Below are 27,551 nucleotides of genomic sequence, written 5' to 3'. Positions count from 1 at the left end.
TCACAGCAAGATCCTTTTTCACCCACCTCCTAGAGAAAGGGAAATAAAAACAAAAATAAACAAATTGGACCTAATGAAACTTAAAAGGTTTTGCACAGCAAAGGAAACCATAAACAAGACGAAAAGACAACCCTCAGAATGGGAGAAAATATTTGCAAATGAGGCAACTGACAAATGATTAATCTCCAAAATTTTCAAGCAGCTCATGCAGCTCAGTATCAAAAACACAACCCAATCCAAAAATGGGCAGAAGACCTAAATAGACGTTTCGCCAAAGAAGGTATACAGATTGCCAACAAACACCTGAAAGGATGCTCAACATCATTAATCATTAGAGAAATGCAAATCAAAACTACATTGAGGTATCACCTCCCTCCTGTTAGAATGGGCATCATCAGAAAATCTACAAACAACAAATGCTGGAGAGGGTGTGGAGAAAAGGGAACCCTCTTGCACTGTTGGTGGGAATGTAAATTGATACAGCCACTATGGAGAACAGTATGGAGGTTCCTTAAGAAACTACAAATAGAACTACCATACGACCCAGCAGTCCCACTACTGGGCATATACCCTGAGAAAACCATAATTCAGAAAGAGTCATGCCCCACAATGTTCATTGCAGCTCTATTTACAATAGCCAGGACATGGAAGCACCCTAAATGTCCATCGACAGATGAATGGATAAAGAAGATGTGGCACATATATACAATGGAATATTTCTCAGCCATAAAAAGAAATGAAATTGAGTTATTTGTAGTGAGGTGGATGGACCTAGAGTCTGCCATACAGAGTGAAGTAAGTCAGAAAGAGAAAAACAAATACCGTATGCTAACACATATATATGGAATCTAAAAAAAAAAAAAGGTCATGAAAAACCTAAGGGCAAGACGGGAATAAAGATGCAGACCTACTAGAGAATGGACTTGAGGACATGGGGAGGGGGAACAGTAAGCTGGGACAAAGTGAGAGAGTGGCATGGACATACATACACTACCAAATGTAAAATAGATAGCTAGTGGGAAGCAGCCGCACAGCACAGGGAGATCAGCTCAGTGCTTTGTGACCACCTAGAGGCATGAGATAGGGAGGGTGGGAGGGAGTGGGACACAAGAGGGAAGAGATATGGGGATATATGTATATGTATAACTGATTCTCTTTGTTATAAAGCAGAAACTAACACACCACTGTTAAGCAATTATACTCAAATAAAGATGTTAAAAAAAGATGGCACATCTGGATGTTATGAGTCTGAACTTGAAGCAAAGTTTCCTGACTCTATTTTTTTGAGTAAGGTGATGGTGGGACATATTAGAGGGCATTGCCTAGAACAAATAAATAAAACAAATATCTAGTTTGGTAGCCCAAAGCTCACACAGAAGAGGTGATTAACAGAAGATTTTAAAGAGAATTTGGTATCATATATTGCAGTTATAGTCTCCTCACCATCTGCATGCCTGACTCTCCAGAAGACTGTCACTCTTTGAGGGCTGGGATTTTCTTTTTTCTAAATCTCCATGCCTGGAAAATTATAAGTGCTCAAAAAAATGCTTTTTGAACTAATTAATGGTAAATTAAGGAGCCTATAATTGAGCTAATGCTTAGTTATTATCTGTTACTATTAGGGGTGCCTCTTCTTCTTTCCTCCCCAGCTGTAGCAAAACTCTTCCTGACTGACCTGACAGAGAAACCCAAAACTTTGTTATCTGCTGTCCTGTCTGGAGCTCCCCGAGGGAAGCTTAGTCATGATGGAGGGCTCTGATGAGGTAGAGTATAGCTGAACACCCAGGGCTGGACAGTGGACAGCACCAAGGCCATGGAGATCAAAGGTCAATAACTGAGCTTTGTTTCAATTTTAAAATGGTAGATTTTTTTCACCTTTAACATATAGATATAACATTCATAATATGTGAGTTATAATCGTCATTTAATTATATGGATTATGAACACAGCAACCATAATTTGTGGTGAATAAATTAAGTCTTGACTCACCACTTGAGAAAGATTGTCAATCCTATCAAGAAATTTAATCTTCCTTTGTTTGCTTGACATTAGTTATTTTCTCCTGATTATAAGAAAGAATTGTTTCCTGTTACTCTGTATTAAGATAGAGGTTTACAGGTTTTGAAAGCTGAAGGAGACTACTAGAGACTATTAAACTCATGCTTTAATTCTGTAGAAAAGGAAACTAAAGCCAAAATAAGTTAGGAAATTATTCAACCCTTTTGCTTCTCTTGTTCTATACCTGCTTAATTATAGTCACTAGTTTTTTCTTCTTATGGCTGATGAAAAAGCACCTTTCCTTCACTTTTTTCTTTACTTTTGGCCTAAATTTCTGTAATGGATTTTTAAAAATTTTTTATTTTTTGGCCACACTGCATGGCATGAGGGATCTTAGTTCCCTGACCATGGATCAAACCTGTGCCCACTGCAGTGGAAGCGTGGAGTCTTAACTACTGAACTGCCAGGGAAGTCCCATGTAATGGATTTAAATAGCTCCTTCTCATGTTTTTCTGCATTTCTACATGGCAACATTTCATTATGGATTTTTAAAAATTTACAGTGTGTAAATGTTTTATTTTTATCTGTGTTTTCTTTTTCTGTTTAACAGTAAGATTGTAAACTTCTGGTTTCTCATAACACCTAATCAGCAAAAGTTCTGAAAAAGCTATGATGGGTTTATAGGCAGAATGATGTACCCTAACATGAGGCTGATGTTTCACTAAGTGGGCATCCCACTACTTGTTCTAGTTGAGTGTTGTTTTTGGGCCAACATAGAGTAAGCCCACTGTAGCCTCTCTCCCACTGATTACCATTAAAAGCTCAGAACAAAGTACTAAAAGCAAGTACTTGAGGACTCTGAAAAGTATAACAACAAGCAGACTGGGGAGGGAAGACAAAACTTGAACGATCAACATGATAAAGATCAACACTCTTGAAACAAACAGAAAGGCAGAGATTCTTGGCAGAGAAATATAAACTATTAAAAAGGACTAAAAGGTGGCTTCCCTGGTGGCACAGTGGTTGAGAATCTGCCTGCCAATGCAGGGGACATGGGTTTGAGCCCTGGTCCGGGAGGATCCCACATGCTGCGGAGCAGCTAAGCCTGTGCGCCACAACTACTGAGCCTGCGCTCTAGAGCCCGTGACCCACAACTGCTGAGCCCACGTGCCACAACTACGGAAGCCCGCGTGCCTAGAGCCCATGCTCCGCAACAGGAGAAACCACAGCAATGAGAAGCCTGCTCGCCACAACCAGAGAAAAGCCCACGCACAGCAATGAAGACCAATGCATCCAAAAAAAATAAAATAAAATAATAAAATAAATAAATTTATGAAAAAATAGGACTAAAAGGACATTTTTGAACTAAAAAATACAATATCTGAAAAATTTTTTAAATCATTCAGTAGATGGACTTAGTAGAATGCAGATGACACAGGAAAGAATCAGTGAACTTGAATAAATCAATAGAAAGTATTTAGTCTGAAGAACAGAGAGAAAAAAGATTGGGAAAAAAATGAATAAAATCTCAGGGACTTGTGGGACAATAACAAAAGGTCTAACATTCTGGCACTGGAGAAGGGAGAAAGGGAAAGGAGAAAGAAATTGGTGAAGAAAAGGGGTTTGAAAAAATAATAACTGAAAATTTCCCCAATTAGGTAAAAGCTACAAATTTACAGATTCAAGAAGCTCAGCAAACTCCAAGCAGTATAAACTCAAAGAAAGACATACCCACACACAACATAATGAAACTGCTGAAAGCTAAGAAAAACATCTTAAAAGCAGCAAGAGTAGAAAGACACAATACATATAGGGAAACAACAATTTCAATATCTGGGATTTCTTTTCAGAAAGCATAGAGGCTAGAAGAAAGTGGAACAACATCTTTAAAGTGCTGAAAGAAAGGAATTGTCAACACAGCATTCTATATCCAATGAAATAGCATTCAAGGGTTAAGGCAAAATAAAAATATCCTTAGATGAAGGAAAATTGTAATAAGGAAATGCTACAGGCAGTTCTTTAAGCTGAGGGGAAGTGGTAACAGGGGAAGTTAGAACATCAGGATTAAAGGAAGAGCAACAGAAATGATAAATATCTGGGTAAATAGACTTTTTCTCCTTTTAATTCTTTAAAATGTGGATGACTATTGTAAGCAAAAACTGTAACATTGTCATTGGGGGTATAGTGTTCATTGTATATATATGTAATATATATGATAACTATAATTAAGTGGGAAGGCTGAAAGTACTTACATGGTTTTAGGTTTGTATGTTTTACTTGAAATGATAAAACAACAGTAAATAGGCTGAAAGTTAGATATGTATTTCATAAGTCCTAGAGCAACTAATGAAAAAATACCAAGAGATACAGCAAAAACTCCAATAGATAAATTAAAATGGATTCATACAATCTGAAAGAAGGCAGAAAAGGGAAGAACAAAGTAACCCTGCACCTCCCCCCCCCCAAAAAAACAGGAAACAATCAAAAATAATAAAATATTGTCCCTAATTCCAACCATATTGATATCTAGGTCTATATCTATTAAGTGTAAGTGGTCTAAACAGATGAAGTAAAAGATACAGATTGTCAGGGAAAAAAAAGAAGACCAAACTATATGCTGTCTATGAGAAGCCTATTTTAGAGATCAAGAAAGATTGAAAGTAAAAGTATATATGAACAGATGTAAAAATTCTCAGCAAAATATTAGCAAATTGAGTCCAAAAAATATAAAAAGAATTGTACACCATGACCAATTAGAATTGATCCAGGATATGCAAGGCTGGTTCAACATTTAAAAATCAATTAATCTGGGCTTCCCTGGTGGTGCAGTTGTTGAGAGTCTGCCTGCCAATGCAGGGGACATGGGTTTGAGCCCTGGTCTGGGAAGATCCCACATGCCGCGGAGCGACTGGGCCCGTGAGCCACAACTGCTGAGCCTGCGCGTCTGGAGCCTGTGCTCCCAACAAGAGAGGCCATGATAGTGAGAGGCCCGCGCACCGCGATGAAGAGTGGCCCCCGCTCACCACAACTAGGGAAGGCCCTCGCACAGAAACGAAGACCCAACACAGCCAAAAATAAATAAATAAATAAGTAAATTTTTAAAAAAATCAATTAATCTATCACATCAACAGACTAAAAAAGAAAAACCACACAATCGTATCAATAGATGCAGAAAAGGCATTTGGCAAATCACCCACTCATGATAAAAACTCAGTAAAATAGGGATAGAGGAGAACTTTCTCAACTTGACAAAGACTAGCTACAAAAAACCTACAGCTGACATCATACTTAATGGTGAGAACCTAGAAACTTTGCCACTAAGATCAGGTACAAAGCAAGGATGTCCCCCTCATCACTCCTTTTTAACCTCATACTGGAAGTCCTTTCTAATACAGTAAGGCAAGAAAAGGAAATTAAAACTATACAGATTCAGAGGACTTCCCTGGCGGTCCAGTGGTTAAGACTCCACACTCCCAATGCAGGGGGCACAGGTTAGATCCCTGGTCAGGGAACTAAGATCCTGCATGCCACACGGAGTGACCAAACAAAAAAGTATACAGATTCTGAAGGAAGACATAAAACTGTCTTTGTTCACCAATGATAATGATCGCCTATGTAGAAAATCTGAAAGAACTTACCAAAAAACTGGTACTAATAAGTGATTATAGCAAGGTTGCAGGGTACAAGGTTAATGTGCAAAAGTCAGTTGCTTTCCTGTATACTAACAATGAACAAGCGGAATTTGAAATTCAAAACACAGTATCTTTACATTAACACCCCTAAAAATAAAAGACTTAGGTATAAATCTAACAAAATATAGGCAAGATCTATATGAGGAAAACTACAAAACTGGTGAATGAAATCAAAGAAGCTTTAAATAAATGGAGAGATATTCCATGTTCATGAATGGAAAGACTCAGTGTTGTCAAGATTTCAGTTCTTCCCAACTTGATCTATAAATTCAATGCAATCCCAGTGAAAAATCCCAGAAAGTTATTTTATGGATGCCAACAAACTGATTCTAAAGTTTATTTGGAGGGGTGGGGGCGGGTAAAAGACCCAGAATAGCCAACACAGTATTGAAGGAAAAGAACAAGGTTGAAAGACTGACGCTACCTGACTTCAAGACTTACTATAAAGCTACAGTAGTCAGTATTGTGTGGTACTGGTGAAATAATAGACAAATAGATCCGTGTAACAAAATAGAAAGCCCTGAAGTACACCCACATAAATACAATCAACTGATCTTTGTCAAAGGAGCAAAGGCAGTACAATGGAGCAAAGATAGTGTCTTCAACAAATGGTACTGGAACAACTGGACTTTTATATGAAAAAAAATGAATCTAGACACAGACCTTACACCCTTCATCAAAATTAATTCAAAATGGATCACAGATCTAATTGTAAAATGCAAAACTATGAAGCTCTTAGAAGATAGTGTTGGAGAAAACCTAGATGACCTTGGGTATTTGGATGCCTTTTTAGATAAAATCCCAAAGACACAATCCATGAAATAAATAATTGATAAGCTGGACTTCATTAAAGTTAAAAACTTTTGCTCTGTTAAAGACAATATCAAGAGAATTAGAAGACAAATCACAGACTAAGAGAAAGTATTTGTAAAAGACATTGGATAAAAGGACTGTTACCCAAAATACACAAAAAACTCTTAAAACTCAACAATAAGATAACAAAGAACCCAATCTAAAAATGGGTGAAACACCCTAACAGACACCTCACCAAAAAGATATACAGATGGCAAATAAGCATAGGAAAAGTAGCTCCACATCATGTGTCATCAAGGAAATGCAAATTAAAGCAATGATGAGATACCACTACACACCTGTTAGAATGGACAAAATCCAGAACACTGACAACACCAAATGCTGACAAGGATGTGAAGCAACAGGAACTCTCAAACATTGCTGATAGGAATGCAAAGTGGTGTTAGCCACTTTAGAACAGTTTGGTGGTTTCTTACAAAACTAAACATACTCCTACCATATGATTCAGTGAAAGCACTCCTTGGTATTTATCCAAAGGAATCAAAAACTTAGGTCTACACAAAAACTTATGTTCACACAAAAACCTGCACAGGGATCTTTATAGCAGCTTTATTCATAGTTACTAAAACTTGGAAGCAAGCAAGATATCTTTTAGTAGGTGAATGTATAAACAAACTGTGGTACATCCAGAAAATGGAATATTATTAAACGCTTAAAAGACATGAGCTATTGAGCCATGAAAAGACCTGGATGAACCTTAAATATTACTAAGTGAAAGAAGTCAATCTGAAAAGGCTACATACTGAATGATTCCAATTACGTGACATTCTGGAAAAGGCAAAACTATGGAGACAGTAAAAAGATAAATGGTTGCCAGAGGGAGGGGGGTGATTGTTGTGGGAGATGAATAAGATGGGTATATATTATCATACATTTTTCCACATCCATAGAATGTACAACACCAAGAATGAACACTAAGGTAAACTATGGACTAAGGTAAATTATGGTGTGTCAATATAAATGGTAAAAAAATGTACCGTTCTAGTGAGTGATGTTGATAATGGGGAAGACTATGCACATGTGGAGGCAGGGGACATGTTGGGAATTTCTGCCTCCCTCTCAATTTTGTTTTAAACCTGTAACTGCTCTAAAAATTGTAAGTCTTCTTAAAAAGTTTTTAAAAAATAGGAAAAGGTATACCATGCAAACACTAATCAAAAGAAAGTTGAATTGACAATATTAACATAGACAAAGTAGACCTCAGAACAGGGAAAATTGCAAGGGTTAAAGAAGACATTGCATAATTATAAAAGGATCAATTCACCAAAAAGACAGGAATCCTAAATGTGTATCCAACTAAAAGCATATTGTCAAAATATATGAAGCAAAAACTGATAGAACTGAAAGCAGAAATAGATCCACAATTAAACTTGGAAACTTCAGCATTCTTCTTTGAGTAATCCATAGAAAAAGTAGACAGTAAGTCACACAAAGATATAGAAGATCAGAACACTGTCAACCAACTTGACCTAATTGACAATATGGAAGAGTCTCACAACAGCAGAATACTGCATTTTTTCAAATGCACATGGAATATTCACTAAAACTGACCATATTCCGGGCATAGTAGAAACCTTACCAAATTTAAAAGAATGTTCTGTGTCTTAACAAAAAGTAAACTAGAAATCAATAAGAGAAAGATGTAGGAAATCCCCAAACATTAGGAAATTAAACAGTACACTTCTAAGTAACCTGTGGGTCAAAGAAGAAGTCTCCAAGAAAATTAGAAAATATTTTCAACTTAAATTGAAAACATAACAGTGGTTGGGCAGGGGTAAAGTGTGGGGAGAGGGCTTGGCTACAAAGGGATAGCACAAAGGAATTTTAAGGGGAGGATAATGGAGTTTTTCTGTATCTTGATTATTATGGTAGTTGTTAGAGAACTATGAATTTATCAAAACACAGAACTGTTAACCAAAGAAGAAATTTCACTATGCATAAATTTTAAAATAAATACTAAAATATTTAAGTGTCTTTTAAATGGAATAGTTTTTTATTTTTTTTTAAAGTGATGTGTTTGGATGAGCTACTTGTCACAAGGCTACTGAGTAAAAAATAAGGAAAGCTACAGTCAGACATGGGTATGACTCACAAGTAATCACTTTTTTTGGTTTGGATCTTTAAAGAAATAAGGGCATCTCTATTTAGAAATTTTGATTTAAAAATGGTGACTGTTGTGAAATAAAAAAGGAAGAAAATATAGTGCAAAACCAACATGAGCTATGCCATTTTAGATCCAAATATAAGTGCATTTTTTAAAGAAAATTGTGCTCATTGAAAAAATACATACTGTTCAACATTACTTGAACTGAAAAATAACTTGCAAACAATTGCTGTCAATTAAGTATAAAAAGACACTTGCACTACGTGAGAAAAAAGCAAGCTGTTAACAGTTTCATCATAATGATCTTCAAATCTTTAATTTCTTTGAATAATGTTTTGTAGTTATCAGAGTATAAGTTTTACACTTCTTTTATTAAGTTTATTCCTGTTTTGTTCTTTTTGATATTGTAAATGAAATTATTTTCTTTTTAAAAATTTTTTAAATTTTATTTATTTGGGGCTGTGTTGGGTCTTTGTTGCCGTGCGTGGGCTTTCTCTAGTTGTGCAGAGCGGGGTACTCTTCATTGTAGTGCGCGGGCTTCTCATTGTGGTGGCTTCTATTGTTGCGGAGCACGGGCTCTAGGCACGCAGGCTTCAGTAGTTGTGGCTCACAGGCTCTAGAGCGCAGGCTCAGCAGATGTGGCGCATGGGCTTAGTTGCTCCATGGCATGTGGGATCTTCCCCGACCAGGGATCAAACCCGTGTCCCCTGCATTGGCAGGCGGATTCTTAACCACTGTGCCGCAAGGGAAGTCCTGAAATTATTTTCTTAATTTCATTTTCAGATTGTTCATTGCAACTGTATAGAAGTACAACTGATTTGTGTATATTGGTCTTTTTTTCCCCCAATATCTTTATTGGATTATAATTGCTCTACCATGGTACGTTAGCTTCTGCTGTATAACAAAGTGAATCAGCCATACATATACACATATCCCCATATCCCCTCCCTCTTGAGTCTCCCTCCCAACCTCCCCATCCCACCCCTCTAGGTGGTCACAAAGCACCGAGCTGATCTCCCTATGCTATGCAGCTGCTTCCCACCAGCCATCCATTCTACATTTGATAGTGTATATATGTCCATGCCACTCTCTCACCTCGTCCCAGCCCACACTTCCCCCTCCCCATGTCCTCAAGTCCACTCTCCACGTCTGCGTGTTTATTCCTGTCCTGCCCCTAGGTTTTTCAGAACCATTTTTTTTAGATTCCATATATATGTGTTAGCATACAACATTTGTTTTTCTTTTTCTGACTTACTTCACTCTGTATGACAGACTCTAGGTCCATTCGCCTCACTACAAATAACTCAATTTCCTTTCCTTTTATGGCTCAGTAATATTGCCTTGTATATATGTGCCATTCTTTATCCATTCATCTGTCAATGGACACTTAGGTTGCTTCCATGTCCTGGCTATTGTAAATAGTGCTGCAATGAACATTATGGTACATGACTCTTTTTGAATTATGGTTTTCTCAGGGTATATGCCCAGTAGTGGAATTGGTGGGTCATATGGTAGTTCTATTTGTAGTTTTTTAAGGAACCTCCATACTGTTCTCCATAGTGGCTGTATCAATTTACATTCCCACCAACAGTGCAAGAGGTTTCCCTTTTCTCCACACCCTCTCCAGCATTTATTGTTTGTAGACTTTTTGATGATGGCCGTTCTGACCAGTGTGAGGTGATACATCATTGCAGTTTTGATTTGCATTTCTCTAATGATTAGTTTTTGTTGAGCATCCTTTCATGTGTTTGTTTGCACTCTGTATATCTTCTTTGGAGAAATGTCTATTTAGGTCTTCTGCCCATTTTTGGATTGGGTTGTTTGTTTTTTTGATATTGAGCTGCATGAGCTGCTTGTATATTTGGAGATAAATCCTATATCAGTTGCTTCTCCCATTCTGAGAGTTGTCTTTTCGTCTTGTTTATGGTTTCCTTTGCTGTGCAAAACCTTTTAAGTTTCATTAGGTCCCATTTATTTATTTTTGTTTTTATTTCCCTTTCTCTAGGAGGTGGGTGAAAAAGGATCTTGCTGTGATTTATGTCATAGAGTGTTCTGCCTATGTTTTCCTCTAAGAGTTTGATAGTGTCTGGCCTTACATTTAGGTCTTTAATCCATTTTGAGTTTATTTTTGTGTATGGTGTTAGGGAGTGTTCTAATTTCATTCTTTTACATGTAACTGTCCAGTTTTCCCAGCACCACTTATTGAAGAGGCTGTCTTTTCTCCATTGTATATTCTTGCCTCCTTTATCAAAGATAAGGTGACTATATGTGTGTGGCTTTATCTCTGGGCTTTCTATCCTGTTCCATTGATCTATATTTCTGTTTTTGTGCCAGTATCATATTCTCCTGATTACTGTAGCTTTGTACTATAGTCTGAAGTCAGGGAGCCTGATTCCTCCAGCTCCGTTTTTCTTTCTCAAGATTGCTTTGGCTGTTTGGGGTCTTTTGTGTTTCCATACAAATGGTGAAATTTTTTGTTCTAGTTCTGTGAAAAATGCCATTGGTAGTTTGATAGGGATTGCATTGAATCTGTAGATTGCTTTGGGTAGTATATTCATTTTCACAATGTTGATTCTTCCAATCCAAGAACATGGTGTATCTCTCCATCTATTTGTATCATCTTTAATTTCTTTCATCAGTGTCTTATAATTTTCTGCATACAGGTCTTTTGTCTCCTTAGGTAGGTTTATTCCTAGGTGTTTAATTCCTTTTGTTGCAGTGGTAAATGGGAGTGTTTCTTTAACTTCTCTTTCAGATTTTTCATCATTAGTGTATAGGAATGCAAGAGACTTCTGTGCATTAATTTTATATCCTGCTACTTTACCAAATTCATTGATTAGCTCTAGTAGTGTTCTGCTAGCATCTTTAGGATTCTCTACGTATAGTATCATGTCATCTGCAAACAGTGACAGTTTTAGTTCTTCTTTTCCGATTTGGATTCCTTTTATTTCTTTTTCTTCTCTGATTGCTGTGGCTAAGACTTCCAAAACTTTATTGAATAATAGTGGTGAGAGTGGGCAACCTTGTCTTGTTCCTGATCTTAGTGGAAATGGTTTCAGTTTTTCACCATTGAGAAGTATGTTGGCTGTGGATTTGTCATATATGGCCTTTATTATGTTGAGGTAAATTCCCTCTGTGCCTACTTTCTGGGTTTTTTATCATAAATGGGTGTTGAATTTTGTTGAAAGCTTTTTCTGCATCTATTGAGATTATCATATGGTTTTTATCCTTCATTTTGTTAATATGGTTTAACACATTGATTGATTTGCATATATTGAAGAATCCTTGCATTCCTGGGATAAACCCCACTTGATCCTTTTAATGTGCTGTTGGATTCTGTTTGCTAGTATTTTTTTGAGGATTTTTGCATCTATGTTCATCAGTGATATTGGCCTGTAGTTTTCTTTCTTTGTGACATCTTTGTCTGGTTTTGGTATCAGGGTGATGGTGGCCTCGTAGAATGAGTTTGGGAGTGTTCCTCCCTCTGCTGTATTTTGGAAGTTTGAGAAGGGTAGGTGTTAGCTCTTCTCTAAATGTTTGATAGAATTCACCTGTGAAGCCATCTGGTCCTGGGCTTTTGTTTGTTGGAAGATTTTTAATCACAGTTTCAATTTCAGTGCTTGTGATTGGTCTGTTTGTATTTTCTATTTCTTCCTGGTTCAGTCTCGGAAGGTTGTGCTTTTCTAAGAATTTGTCCATTTCTTCCAGGTTGTCCATTTTATTGGCATGCAGTTGCTTGTAGTAATGTCTCATGATCCTTTGTATTTCTGCAGTGTCTGTTGTAACTTCTCCTTTTTCATTTCTAATTCTATTGAGTCTTCTCCCTTTTTACTTGATGAGTCTGGCTAATGGTTTATCAATTTTTTTTATCTTCTCAAAGAACCAGCTTTTAGTTTTATTGATCTTTGCTATCATTTCCTTCATTTCTTTTTCATTTATTTCTGATCTGATCTTTATGATTTCTTTCCTTCTGCTAACTTTGGGGTTTTTTTTTTTTCTTTCTCTAATTGGTTTAGGTGTAAGGCTTGGTTGTTTATTTAAGATGTTTCTTGTTTTTTTGCGGTAGGATTGTATTGCTATAAACTTCCCTCTTAGAACTGCTTTTGCTGCATCCCATAGGTTTTGGGCCATCATGTTTTCATTATCATTTGTTTTTAGGTATTTTTTATTTCCTCTTTGATTTCTTCAGTGAACTCTTGGTTATTAAGTAATGTATTGTTTAGCCTCCATGTGTTTGTATTTTTTACAGTTTTTTTCCTGTAATTGATGTCTAGTCTCATAGCATTGTGGTCGGAAAAGAAACTTGATATGATTTCGGTTTTCGTAAATTTACCAAAGCTTGATTTGTGATCCAAGGTATGATCTATCCTGGAGAATGTTCCATGAGCACTTGAGAAGAAAGTGTATTCTGTTGTTTTTGGATGGAATGTCCTATAAATATCACTTAAGTTCATCTTGTTTAATGTGTCATTTAAAGCTTGTTTCCTTATTTATTTTCATTTTGGATGATCTGTACGTGGGTGAAAGTGGGCTGTTAAAGTCGCCTTCTAGTAGTGTGTTACTGTCGATTTCCTCTTTAATGGCTGTTAGCATTTGTACTATGTATTGAGGTGCTTCTATGTTGGGTGCATAAATATTTACAATTCTTATATCTTCTTCTTGGATTGATCCCTTGATCATTATGTAGTGTCTTTCTTTGTCTCTTGTAATAGTATTATTTTAAAGTCTATTTTGTCTGATATAAGAATTGCTACTCCAGCTTTCTTTTGATTTCCATTTGCATGGAATATCTTTTTCCATCCCCTCACTTTCAGTCTGTATGTGTCCCTAGGTCTGAAGTTGGTTTCTTGTAGACAGCACATATACAGGTCTTGTTTTTGTATCCATTCAGCCAGTCTGTGTCTTTTGGTTGGAGCATTTAATCCATTTACATTTAAGGTAATTATCAATATGTATGTTCCAATTACCATTTTCTTAATTGTTTTGGGTTTGTTATTGTAGGTCTTTTCCTTGTGTTTCCTGCCTAGAGAAGTTCCTTTAGCATTTGTTGTAAAGCTGGTCTGGTAGTGTTGAATTATATTAGCTTTTGCTTGTCTGTAAAGATTTTAATTTCTCCATCGAATCTGAATGAGATCCTTGCTAGGTAGAGTAATCTTGGTTGTAGGTTTTTGCCTTTCATCACTTTAAATATGTCCTGCCGGCCCCTTGTGGCTTGCAGAGTTTCTGCTGAAAGATCAGCTGTTAACCTTATGGGGATTCCCTTGTACGTTATTTGTTGTTTTTCCCTTGCTGCTTTTAATATTTTTTCTTTGTATTTAATTTTTGATAGTTTGATTAATATGTGTCTTGGCTTGTTTCTCCTTGGATTTATCCTGTATGGGACTCTCTGTGCTTCCTGGACTTGATTAACTATTTCCTGTCCCATATTAGGGAAGTTTTCAACTATAATCTCTTCAAATATTTTCTCAGTCCCTTTCTTTTTCTCTTCTTCTTCTGGGGCCCCTATAATTCGAATGCTGGTGCGTTTAACGTTGTCCCAGAGGTCTCTGAGACTGTCTTCAATTCTTTTCATTCTTTTTTCTTTATTCTGCTCTGCAGTAGTTATTTCCACTATTTTATCTTCCACGTCACTTATCCGTTCTCTGCCTCAGTTATTCTGTTATTGATTCCTTGTAGAGCATTTTTAATTTCATTTATTGTGTTGTTTCATGTTGTTTCATTCATCATTCTTTGTTTGCTCTTTAGTTCTTCTAGGTCCTTGTTAAACGTTTCTTGTATTTTCTCCATTCTATTTCCAAGATTTTGGATCATCTTTATTCTCATTACTCTGAATTCTTTTTCAGGTAGACTGCCTATTTCCTCTTCATTTGGTCTGGTGGGTTTTCACCTTGCTCCTTCATCTGCTGTGTATTTCTCTGTCTTCTCATTTTGCTTAAGTTACTGTGTTTGGGGTCTCCTTTTCGCAGGCTGCAGGTTCGTATTTCCCATTGTTTTTGGTGTCTGCCCCCAGTGGGTAAGGTTGGTTCAGTGCATTGTGTAGGCTTCCTGGTGGGTGGGACTTGTGCCTGTGTTCTGGTGGATGAGGCTGGTACTTGTCTTTCTGGTGGGCAGGACTGCATCCGGTCATGTGTTTTTTGGGTGTCTGTGAACTTAGTATGATTTTAGGCAGCCTCTCTGCCAATGGGTGGGGTTGTGTTCCTGTCTTGCTAGTTGTTTGGCATGGGGTGTCCTGCAGTGGAGATTGCTGGTTGTTGAGTGGAGCTGGGTCTTAGTGTTGAGATGGAGGTCTCTGGGAGAGCTTTCGCCGATTGATATTATGAGGGGCCGGGAGGTCTCTGGTGGACCAGTGTCCGGAACTCGGCTCTCCCACCTCAGAGGCTCAGGCCTGACACCCGGCCAAAGCATGAAGACTCTGTCAGCCACATGGCTTAGAAAAAAAGGGAGAAAAAAAAGAAAAAAAAAAGAAAAATAAATAAATAAAGTCATTAAAGTCAAAAATTTTTTTAAATGATTAAAATTTTAAAAAGTAATTAAAAAAAAAAGAAGAAGAAGAGAGCAGCCAAACCAATAAACAAATCCACCAGTGATAACAAGTGCTAAAAACTATACTAAAAGAAAACGGACAGACAGAACCCTAGGACAAATGGTAAAAGCAAACCTATACAGACAGAATCACACAAAGAAGCACGCACATACACACTCACAAAAAGAGAAAAAGAAAAAAAAATACATATATATATATATATATATATATATATATATATAAAAGAGGAAGAGAGAAACCAAATCAATAAACACATCTACTAATGATAATAAGCTCTAAATACTAAACTAAGATAAACATAAAACCAGAAACAAATTAGACGCAGAAAGCAAACCCGAAGTCTACAGTTGCTCCCAAAGTCCACCTCCTCAATTTGGTATGATTCGTTGTCTATTCAGATATTCCAGAGATGCAGGGTACATCAAGTTGATTGTGGAGATTTAATACGCTGCTCCCGAGGCTGCTGGGAGAGATTTCCCTTTCTCTTCTTTGTTCGCACAGCTCCCGGGGTTCAGCTTTGGTTTTGGACCTGCCTCTGCGTGTAGGTCTCCTAAGTGTGTCTGTTCTTCGCTCAGACAGCACGGGGTTAAAGGAGCGGCTGATTAGGGGGCTCTGCCTCACTCAGGCTGGGTGGAGGGCAGGGTACGGAATGCGGGGCGACCCTGTGGCGGTAGAGGCCAGCGTGACGTTGCACCAGCCTGCGACGTGCCGTGTGTTCTCCCGGGGAAGTTGTACCTGGGTCACAGGACCCTGGCAGTGGCGGGCTGCACAGGCTCCCGGGAAGGGAGGTGCGGATAGTGACCTGTGCTTACACACAGGCTTCTTGGTGGCTGCAGCAGCAGCCTTAGCGTCTCATGGCCATCTCTGGGGTCCACATAGATAAACGCGGCTCGCGCCCATCTCTTGAGCTCGTTTAGGCGGTGCTCTGAATCCCCTCTCCTCGCGCACCCTGAAACAATGGTCTCCTGCCTCTTAGGCAGTTTGAGACTTTTTCCTGGACTCCCTTGCGGCTAGCTGTGGCACACCAGCCCCCTTTAGGCTGTGTTCACGCAGCCAACCCCAGTCCTCTCCCTGGGGTCTGGCTTCCGAAACCCGAGCCTCAGCTCCCAGCCCCCAGCCGCCCCGGCGGGTGAGCAGACAAGCCTCAGGCTGGTGAGTGCTGGTCGGCACCGATCCTCTGTGCGGGAATCTCTCCACTTTGCCCTCTGCACCCCTGTTACTGTGCTTTCCTCCGTGGCTCCAAAGCCTCCCCCACCGCCACCTCTTGTCTCCACCAGTGTGGGGGCCTCCTAGTGTGTGGAAAGTTTTCCTCCTTCACAGCTCCCTCCCAGACATGCAGGTCCCATGCCTATTCTTTTGTCTCTGTTTTTCCTTTTTTTTTTGCCCTACCCAGGTACGTGCTGAGCTTCTTGCCTTTTGGGAAGCCTGAGGTCTTCTGCCAGCGTTCAGTAGGTGTTCTGTAGGAGCTGTTCCACATGTAGATGTATTTTTGATGTATTTGTGAGGAGGAAGGTGATCTGCACGTCTTACTCCTTTGCCATCTTGAAGGTCTTCCTCATATATTGGTCTTATATCTTGCAACTTTGCTGAACTCATTTATTCTAACAGTTTTTTAAGTGGATTCCTTTTTTTTTCCTTTTTTTTTTTTTTTAATATACAGGAGCATGTCTGTGACTAGAGGTAGATTTGCTTCTTCCCTTCCTATTTGGATGCCTTTTGTAGTCTAATTGCCCTGGCTAGAACCTCCAATGCAGTGTTGAATAGAAGTGGTGAAAGCAAGCGTCTTTATCTTATTCCTGATCTCAGGGGAAAAACATCCAGTCTTTTGTCATTGAGTATGATGTTAGCTGTGGGTTTTTTGTAGATGCCTTTGTCAGGTTGAAGAAGTTCCCTTCTCTACCTAGTTTGTTAAGAGTTTTTATTATGAAAGGGTGTTAGATTCTGTCAAATGTTTTTTATACATTTAGTGAGATAATCATGTGATACCTTAGAAATATTACAGAAAAACCCAACTCAGGGTTGAAGTGAAAAATGGACATCTATTAGTCCATGTAACTGAAAAGTCCAGAGGGTATCTTATCTATAGGTATTACACAGTCTGATCGAAGTGTTCAAAAAATGTCATCTAGATTTGCTTCCTTTCCCTGCCTCCCTCAAATACTCCCACCCGCTTTCCTTGTATGTGTAAATCATGTTTAGGTCCATGTGATGGCAAAATGACTTCCAGCAGCTCCAGGTAAACATCTTTGAGACCAAAGAAAAAAGAGAGACAGTCTCCATTTCTTTCCATCTTTCCCCAGTCCCAGCAAAAGTCCCAGAATTATTTCTGGTTGGGTCCCTTGCCTGTCTTGGAACATATCATTGAGGAAAGGGGATGTGAAGCTCCATTTAAGCCTGAATCACAGGCCCACCCTGGGGCTAGTCAGCCCAACCCAAACTATATGGATAGAGTGTGGAGAAGGGGGTTTTCAGGAACAGAAATGTGGGAGGTGGATGCTGGGTTGCCAAAAATAAATGTCCACTGTACCTTCTATAGTGAAATAATCCAAGATAATACAAAATATGTGATATTGGCATTTAAATACTTTATCCCCCTAGCCCATCCCTGGCAGCAGTAGCTTATATGAGCTAAAACTTTTCCCTGCTCATGGAAGTTTCTTGTCTAATCTTCTAAGCAGGGAGTTTGGCTGACACCTCTTTCCATCTCTAGTAAGGGATGGCAAAAAAAAGGGAGTAGGGTTGGACAGGAAGATAGTCTAATGGTAATTGAATGGATCAGGGACTGGTATAGACCCACAGTTTTCATCTGCTCTTTTGTTACCTTGAATATTTTATCATTTTCAATTGTATTAGGGTTCTCCAGAGAAACAGAACCATATATATACATATGAGGAGATTTATGATAGGAATTGGCTCATGCAGTTATGGAGATTATGAAGTCCTACAGTCTTTTCTCAGCAAGCTGGAGAACCAGGAAGGCTGGTAACACAATTCAGTCTGAGTTTACAGGCCTGAGAATCGAGGGTGGTGGATGGTTCAAGTCCTGGTCTGAGTCTAAAAGCCCAAGAATGAGGAGCACCAGTGTCCCAGGGCAGGAGAAGATGGATGTTGCAGCTCAGGCAAAGAGAGGAGATTCACCCTTCCTCTGCCTTTCTGTTCAGCTCAGGCCCTCATTAGATTGGATGATGTCCACCTGCATTGGTGATGGCAATCTTTACTCAGTCTGCTGATCCAAATGCTAATATCGGGACTTCCCTGGTGGCGCAGTGGTTGGGAATCTGCCTGCCAATGCAGGGGACACGGGTTCGAGCCCTGGTCTGGGAGGATCCCACATGCCGCGGAGCGGCTGGGCCCGTGAGCCACAATTACTGAGCCTGCGCGTCTGGAGCCTGTGCTCCGCAACAAGAGAGCCGCGACGGTGAGAGGCCCGCGCAACGCGATGAAGAGTGGCCCCCGCTTGCCGCAACTAGAGAAAGCCCTCGCACAGAAACGAAGACCCAACACAGCAATCAATCAATCAATCAATAAAATAAATAAATAAATAAACAAATGCTAATATCTCCCAGAGACCCCCTCACAGACACACCCAGAAATAATGGTTTACCAGCTATCTGAGCATCTGGTAGACCAGTCAAGTTCATACATAAAATTAGCCATCACCCAAACCAAGGTAACAGCATATTAATTTAAAACAGGAAGTGCATTAATGGCCTCTTCATCATGCATGCCTTTTTTCTCATGCAATTCATCCATCATTCCTGAGCTGTATCTGAGCTTCCCAGGACTGTACATCGTGAAAGAGCAGTGTGTCTCTACATTACTCTGGACTCTCCATTGCTCTGCCATTAAATCTCAGATAATGGGAATGAGACTTCTGTGGGCTCTTAACATGCCTTTTGAAATTCTAGGAACTTTATGCTTTAAGAAAAAGTTTTTCTTGGTCATAGTTTTTATAGTTACAAACTACAGAATAAAATAATTGAAACTCTTCTAGTGTCATTATAACTTTTCCTAGATAAATACAGAACCTATTACAGAGAAGGTGTTATTTCAGTTACTATTATCATTTACAAGCTACTTTTAAAATATATTGCAGCTGTGCTGTGTGCGTTTGTGTGTGTGTGTGTGTGTGTGTGTGTGTGTGTGTGTTTGGGTTATTTAACATTTTTCAGATTCCTGTAAGATAAACCTAGTTTATACCACATTTTTTCAATTTTTAGGCATTTTTTTTTCACATTCCAACAGCTCTGAAGTCAGGAAGCATCTGAGAATGAGTATCATGTCATTGCTTAATGGGCAGGCTATTTTTTGGTTTTTTTGTTTTTTAATTTTTATTTATTTATTTATTTTTGGCTGTGTTGGGTCTTCGTTTCTGTGCGTGGGCTTTCTCTAGTTGTGGCGAGTGGGGGCCACTCTTCATCACGGTGCGTGGGGCTCTCACTGTTGCGGCCTCTCCCGTTGCGGAGCACAAGCTCCAGACGCGCAGGCTCAGTAGTTGTGGCTCACGGACCTAGTTGCTCCGTGGCATGTGTGATCTTCCCAGACCAGAGCTCAAACCCGTGTCCCCTGCATTGGCAGGCGGATTCTCAACCACTGCGCCACCAGGGAAGCCCTGTTTTTTTTTTAATTGAAGTATAATTAATTTACAGTGTGTTAGTTTCTGGTATACAGCAAAGTGATTCAGTTATATATTTTTTTTTCTTTTTCATATTCTTTTCCATTATAGGTTGTTAGAAGAGATATTGAATACAGTTCCCTGTGCTATACATTAGGACCTTGTTGTTTATCTATTTTCTATACAGTAGTTTGCATCTGCTAATCCCAAACTCCTAATTTATCCCTCCCCCACCCCCTTTCCCCTTTGATAACCATAAGTTTGTTTTCTATGTCTGTGAGTCTGTTTCTGTTTTGTAAGTTCATTTGTATCTTATTTTAGATTTCACACATAAGTGATATCATATGATATTTGTCTTTCTCTGTCTGATTTACTTCACTTAGTATGATAATCTCTAGGTCCATCCGTGTAGCTGTAAATGGAATTTTTCATTCTTTTTTATGACTGAGTAGTATTCCAGTGTGTGTGTGTGTGTGTGTGTGTGTGTGTGTGTGTGTGTGTACGTGTACACACCACATCTTCTTTATCCATTCATCTGTCGATGGACATTTAGGTTGCTTCCATGTCTTGGCTATTGTAAATAGTGCTGCTGTGAACATAGGAGTGCATGTAGCTTTTTGAATTAGAGTTTTTTCCAGATATATGCCCAGGAGTGGGATTGCTGGATCATATGGTAATTCTGTTTTTAGTTTTTTAAGAAACCTCCATACTGTTTTCCATAGTGGCTGCACCAATTTACATTCCCACCATCAGTGTAGCAGGATTCCCTTTTCTCCACACCCTCTCCAGCATTTATTATTTGTAGACTTTTTAATGATGGCCATTCTGACCGGTGTGAGGTGATAACTCATGGTAGTTTTGATTTGTATTTCTCTGATAATTAGCGATGTTGAGCATCTTTTCATGTGCCTATTGGTCATCTGTATGTCTTCTTTGGAGAAATGACTGTTTAGGTCTTCTGCCCATTTTTTGATTGGGTTGTTTGTTTTTTGTTATTGAGTTGTATGAGCTATTTGTGTATTTTGGAAATTAAGCCTTGTCGGTCACATCACATGCAAATATTTTAGTTTATCTTCAAATTAATGGTATGTGATGGTTAATTTTTTGTGTCAACTTGCCTGGGCCATGGGGTGCCCAGACATTTGACCTAACATCATTCTGGGTGTGTCTGAGGGTGTTTCTGGATGAGATTAACATTTGAACTGACAGACTGAGTAAAGTAAATCGCTTTCCCTAATGTGAGTGGGTCTCATCCAGTCAGTCAAAGGCCTAAATAGAGGGGCTTCCCTGGTGGCACAGTGGTTGAGAATCTGCCTGCTAATGCAGGGGACACAGGTTCGAGCCCTGGTCTGGGAGGATCCCACATGCCGCGGAGCAACTAGGCCCGTGAGCCACAACTACTGAGCTTGCGCGTCTGGAGCCTGTGCTCCGCAAAAAGAGAGGCCGCGACGGTGAGAGGCCCGCGCGCCGCGATGAAGAGTGGCCCCCACCTGCCACAACTAGAGAAAGCCCTCGCACAGAAACGAAGACCCAACACAGCCAAAAATAAATAAATAAAAAAAAAAAAAAAAAAAACACCTAAATAGAACAAAAAGGCTGAGTAAGGGGTAACTCTTCCTGCTTGATTGTTGAGCTGGGATACTGGTCTTTTCCTGTTTTCTCAGTCTCACTGAAACACTGGCTCTTCTTGGGTCTCAAGCCTGATGACTTTTGGACTGGAATTACAAATTGGCTCTCCTGATTCTCTAGCTTGCTGACTGCAGATCTTGGAATTTTGCAGCCTCTATAATTGCATGAGCCAATTCCTTATGATAAATTCTATATAGATATACATACATATTATTGGTTCTGTTTCTTTGGAGAACCAAGACTAATACAGATGGGGTCCTAAATTTGATAAAATATGATAATTGAGGGTATGCTAAACTCCCTCTACTTGAGAGTCATGGTGGTTTTGGAGAGTGTTCACACCAAACATAACCATGGGAGTTGAACTGTAAGGGAGAAGATGCTACTGTTCTATACCAGGATAGCTTTCTAGCAGGTGGGGAGTCAGGGTTTGGGGGTTGTTATGCCAGGAGGGACAGTATTAGAAAGACATAGTTTTCTTCCCAACTCTGTTGTGTACTTCCTGTGTGACCTTAGATAGGTCACTTAATCTACATGGAATTGGTTTCCTTCTCTGTAAAATGAGCTGGTTGGGCTAGGTGATTTCAAAGGCCCTTTCCGTTTCTCAGATTCTTAGGAATTGATCCTTCTGTTTCAGTGAGGGGAGATGGCGTAAGGTATAAATAATGACTCTCTTGCAAAGGGCTAAAATATCACTAATAATATCTGACTCCAGGAGTGTTGATTATCTACTCAACAAGGCAATCTTATGATCAGTTTGATTTCCTGGATTGTAACGTTTGTGCCAAGAATAGTAGCCTTCGGGTTTGTGTTTCCATAGAATTTGAAGCCAAGGTCAGGAAGCATCACCTTCTGAAATAAAATTTTCAAGTTCACCTCAAGAGGTTTTCTAGCCAGTAATCAGCTTGTGGGGGTGTTGAGATAAGGCCATGGGGCTCCTGATGTCCAGTAAAGGGTCTAGGTTCATCGCTGGGAAGGAAGTCCCCAGTATAAGATGGAATAAGAGGAACATAAGCCATAGTTGTAGAATACATTACTCATCTTTGGTTGAGAAGGCTTTTAGGGAAGGATATTTCAGTGACTGGTATGAGGGTGGATATTGAGAATTGGTCTTTATCCAATTTTGTTTAAGGAAGTGAGAGATGTGGTACCTGAGCGGGCCTGAGTGTTCTGGTTCCTAGAAAGCAGACCCTGATGAAGTAAATGATGAGTGAAACATCTTGCCTGCCACCTAACTCCTGTGCCTGAGCTTAGATTTAGTGCTGACCATTCAGCCTCCTGATTAAAAATGTAAGTTTCCCTGAACTATGATCTTAGGCTATGGGTGCTCCAGGAAGTGTACTAATCTTCTGTTATAACGTAATAAATTGATGCTGTTACCAGAAGGGGGACCCCTTCCAGGACCCAAGAGTGGGCTCTTGTCTAACACCTGGGAATGAATTGTCCGAGGAGACACAGATGCTGACAAAGCAAAAGACTTTATTGGGAAGGGGCCCCCCGGGGGTAGAGCAGCAGGGAAAGGAAACCCAGGAGAACTGCTCTGCCATGTAGCTCACATCTCAGGTTTTATGGGAATGGGGTTAGCTTCCCGGGTTGTCTCTGGCCAGTCATCTTGCTTGTGCCCATATTTGGTCCAATTCCTGGTGACGCACGCATCTCTCAGTCAAGGTGGTTTCCAGCGTCAGGGTTTCTGGGACGTCGGCAGGACATATTATGGCTGGCATCTCCTCCCTCCTCTTGACCCCTCCCGATTTCTGCCAGCTGGTGGTAGCTGGTCAGTTCCGTGTTTCTTATTGAGACCTCCTGTTGTGAGATAACTCATACAAGCAGTTATTATTCTGCCTGGCCAAGGTGGGCGGTTTCAGTTAGTGGTTCCCTAACAATACTACTTTGACATCAATTGGTGACTTATGCATTTAGCTGGTGTGAATCAATTCCCAAGGGCCCATCAGGTATGTACCTGAGCAGCCCTTGGGGCTCTGCACAAAGCGCCTACCAACCTTCACTCCAGCTGTCTCAGCTGTAGAAGAGTCTAGTGAGAGAAATGTATCCTTTTTTTTTTTTTTTAATATTTTATTTATTTTTTTATTTTATTTTATTTATTTATGGCTGTGTTGGGTCTTCGTTTCTGTGTGAGGGCTTTCTCCAGTTGCGGCAAGCGGGGGCCACTCTTCATCGTGGTGCGCGGGCCTCTCACTATCGCGGCCTCTCCTGTTGCGGAGCACAGGCTCCAGACGCGCAGGCTCAGCAATTGTGGCTCACGGGCCCAGTCGCTCCGCGGCATGTGGGATCCTCCCAGACCAGGGCACGAACCCGTGTCCCCTGCATTGGCAGGCAGATTCTCAACCACTGCGCCACCAGGGAAGCCCGAGAAATGTATCCTTAAAAGGCTATGGCATTTCAGAGAAAGAAAAAATACATCTGATGAGGAGACTAACAAGGCTTATGCAGAGGTAGTCAGGGATGACATTTTAGGAAGAAGATCCAATTTGAGCAAAAGCCCTGAGGCAGGCATGCAGCAAGTAAGTTTGGTTTGACTAGAACATAGGTTGTGTAAGAGGACTAGACAAGATGTGTGTTTCCACTGAATATGGTTCGTCCCCTGAAATGCTGTGAAGTAAAAGTAGTTAAGCCCTTGAATGTTTTAAGATTATTCCATTTCAGTGGATCAATACCAAATAGTAAGTTAAAGTTATCTTTCTTTAGGGAACATATGACCCTAGGCAGGCTTATTAGACAGCACTTCGTATGATGTTGAAAGGGCAACATAATCTTTTATCTCATTTCTAGGTTTGGAATAATTTTTCTTAACCAGAGGGGAGGAGAACAAGTATGTTAACAATAATCTTTGGAAAATAATAATCTTTTATCTTAGAAAAAGTAAAAACCAAAGATTACTAGTACTATATTAGGGGGGAAAAGGAATAAAAATCATAAGTAATCCCATTACCTAGAGAATCATCACCATATTTATTGCTGATCCTTCCAGACTTCTATGCAAAAATGAGATCAAACATACAGATCTTTTCTAACTTATTTCTTTCCCTTAGAATTTTCCCCCAGAATGTGAGTTCCTTGGAGCTAGAATCCAGCATCCTTTGTTAGGTCCTATTCCTATGTCCTGGGAAGCAGTAATTGAGACCATGCTCTTGCTTCTGTTTTCAGGTTGGCAGCCTCGGTGGTTCCTTCTCTGTGGGGGAATATTATCTTATTATGATTCTCCTGAAGATGCTTGGAAAGGTTGCAAAGGGAGCATCCAGATGGCGGTGTGTGAAATTCAAGGTGAGAAGCCAAGACACTTGCAGGTTTTATTTTTCTTTCTGTTTCTCCCCCAGAATATAAAAACACTGGCTTCTGTGTGCCTTTCTCTGCTGCTCCCATAGTATAAAGATATATAATGTTATGTCCCAGAAAAAGTCTTACAAGTAAGACCTAAAACTGCAGCGAGTTTTTACAAGGAGGTTGGTTAAGAGGTAGTCAGAATAAATGAGAGCAATGTGCTTATCAACCACACATCTAGTGCTCATTCCTTAGTCACCTGCTTACCTCGGGCTTGTGGCAGTTTGCTAAGATTATTTGTCTTTTTATTGCAACATCAAACACTTCTATGTTTAAATCACGACACATACACACCTTCTCACCACCACCATCATGCTCAAAACTAAACAAGCAAACACCTAACAGACCTACAAATAGCCTTTTCTTCTTGGTTTTGAGAATCTTGAGACATGCTGAGAGGATGTGGCTCAGAAACCGACTAGAAGGGAATTTGGGGCATGGGGCTCGGGGGGTGAAGGAGAGTGTGGCTTGCTTGTTTCTTCTCCTAAAGTGTTCTAAGGGAATTCTCACATTTTTGATAAGACTAGTGAAGGAAAGTAGAAAGGAAAAATATTGTGTTCTTGATTGCTTTTCAATAACCCAAGGAGATAAAGAGCACATCCTTACTTGTTTGCATCAAGCCTTTTTGGCCGCAGAGCAGCATACTTTACACACACACACCAGAAGAGAGATTTTTCCTCTCTCCTCTTACAAACGATCCTGAGGAGATTTAGGTGATTCTTTTTTAGGCCAAAGTCCTGGTGAGACCTTGGATCCAATTGCAGTTTTCCCTCTCCATTAGCAGAGACCTCTAGGAAGAGATAAATAAACCAGGAGAAGTAGTAAGGGCTGACATCCTCTCTTGGAAGAAGCTCTCGGTGACTGGCGTGCCAGTTAATCTCAAGAATTTGGGTGGAGTGGAGGCTACCCAGATAGGGCTTTTCTGGGTTTCTGACCTCCCTATGCCTTGCTCCCAGTTCATTCTGTAGATAACACACGCATGGACCTGATAATCCCTGGGGAACAATATTTCTACCTGAAGGCCAGAAGTGTGGCTGAGAGACAACGGTGGCTGGTAGCCTTGGGGTCAGCCAAGGCTTGCCTGACAGACAGTAGGACCCAGAAAGAAAAAGGCAAGTATTGATTGTCCTCTGGACTGGGAACCCTTGGAATCACCTAATGGCATCTCTGGGTTCCCATATTTGTTATCTTGCTTCTGACCACCTAGCCATAGCCAGCTTTTTATATCATGCAAGTGCTGTATATCTCAGTGGACCTTAAACAGTCTATACCTGACTCTTCTTTCTTAGCGTGTCATAGTAGAAAGAATGCAGGTTTTGGAGCCAGATACAACTGGGTTCAAATCATGGCTTTGTAGGGTATTGGCTTTGTGACCTTGACATAGGTCACTTAGCCTCTCTAATCTTCAGTTTCCTTATATTTTAAAAAGAGGTAATTACCTATCTTAGAAGGATTACCATGAGGTACCTCGCCTGGCACAAAGCTGACTTTTGGTAAAGAGTAGCTGAGCCAGAGAAGCCTTGGATCTGGGTATTTCCTGCAGTAACACCCCGCTTTCCCCTCCCTGTTCCTGGGGTAGATGGATACTTAATTGTCAGGTTGCTGCTGCTTAATGCTCATTAACTCAACATCATTAAGTCTCTTGAGAACCATGGCATAACTTTCTATTTTGCCTGGGTCACGAGTGCCAGGGCTTACTGCCTGAGCTCTGCCTTCCCAGTCCCCCAGCCTGGAATGTACACCTGGAAAGATTGGTGGGAGAGAGGGGCCTCTGGGAACAAGTGTTTCAGGGGACCTTTCTCATGACACGTATGGCAGATGTGCTTAACTCTTCAAGTAGACACAGTAAAATGACCTATTTGTTGGTTGTTTTTCAATGCTAAGTTGAGAGCAAATTCTAGACACTGTCAGCTCTGACTCAGATCAGGTGGTAATGTGCAGCTTTTTCATGGAGAAGAAAGCAGAGGCAGTTGTGATTGTAGCCGAGCCCTCAGCGCCAGAATGGCTGGAGTGCCGTGCTAATGAAGGAGCAGCAGGTGTGCAGAGGGTGCCGTTCTCCTTGCCAGGCAGCACGCTGGACCAGTCCCCTGGATTCACGAGCTGTCTTATTAGTGGTAATTGCATGTTACAGAACACTCTTTCCCAGTTTTGAGCACTGGATAGATAGCTGTGACCCCATTTTACAGATAGGAAAACTGTGGCAGAACTGAGACCAAAACCCTGAACCCTTGACTGTTCCCAGTTCTGACACAAGTGGATCAGAGGTATACTGTCTCCTTCTTCCTGTACTGGTGATCATTAAATATGTTGGCTCAAGAAATAATGTAGATTACTTCAGAAGACTAGAAATCTCCTTTTTCTCTTTTTCTTGCTCCCGTAACTTCAATTATGTCATATCTGTAACTCATACTATAAACATCTGACTTTAGGCATAGATTATATTTCACTTATCTGTATAGTATGCTAACTAGTATATCAGTTATTTATTCTGGGAATTAAATTACGTTTTCATCATTTTGTTATTTAGAGTTTGCTGAAAACACTGAAAACTTGAAAACTAAAATGTCGGAACTAAGACTCTACTGTGATCTTCTTGTTCAGCAAGTAGATAAAACAAAAGAAGTGACCGCAACTGGTGTGTCCAATTCTGAGGTAAGATACCATTCTTCTTAGCCACATGACAAGTAGCACCAGATGTTGCTTACAGGTGCTACTTATTCTCACATAATCCCTACCTTGGAATTTACTGCTTTTCAG

General features: G+C 40.0%; 1 protein-coding gene across 2 annotated transcripts in view; it reads left to right on the top strand.

The window, feature by feature from the left end:
• PLEKHA8 (pleckstrin homology domain containing A8) overlaps window positions 1-27,551 on the top strand; it is a 93,405-nt gene that overhangs the window by 37,813 nt on the left and 28,041 nt on the right. For both annotated transcript variants that reach the window (XM_059933672.1, XM_059933671.1), the window contains 3 exons: window positions 24,621-24,737; window positions 25,751-25,906; window positions 27,322-27,446. In XM_059933672.1, coding sequence (XP_059789655.1) covers window positions 24,716-24,737; window positions 25,751-25,906; window positions 27,322-27,446 — 303 coding nt within the window. In that variant the 5' untranslated portion in view covers window positions 24,621-24,715. The remainder of the gene's footprint in view (window positions 1-24,620; window positions 24,738-25,750; window positions 25,907-27,321; window positions 27,447-27,551) is intronic.

The sequence above is a fragment of the Balaenoptera ricei genome, chromosome 9, assembly GCF_028023285.1.
Source record: "Balaenoptera ricei isolate mBalRic1 chromosome 9, mBalRic1.hap2, whole genome shotgun sequence".
Lineage (NCBI taxonomy): Eukaryota > Metazoa > Chordata > Mammalia > Artiodactyla > Balaenopteridae > Balaenoptera > Balaenoptera ricei.
This window is presented reverse-complemented; position numbering and strand designations above follow the sequence as displayed.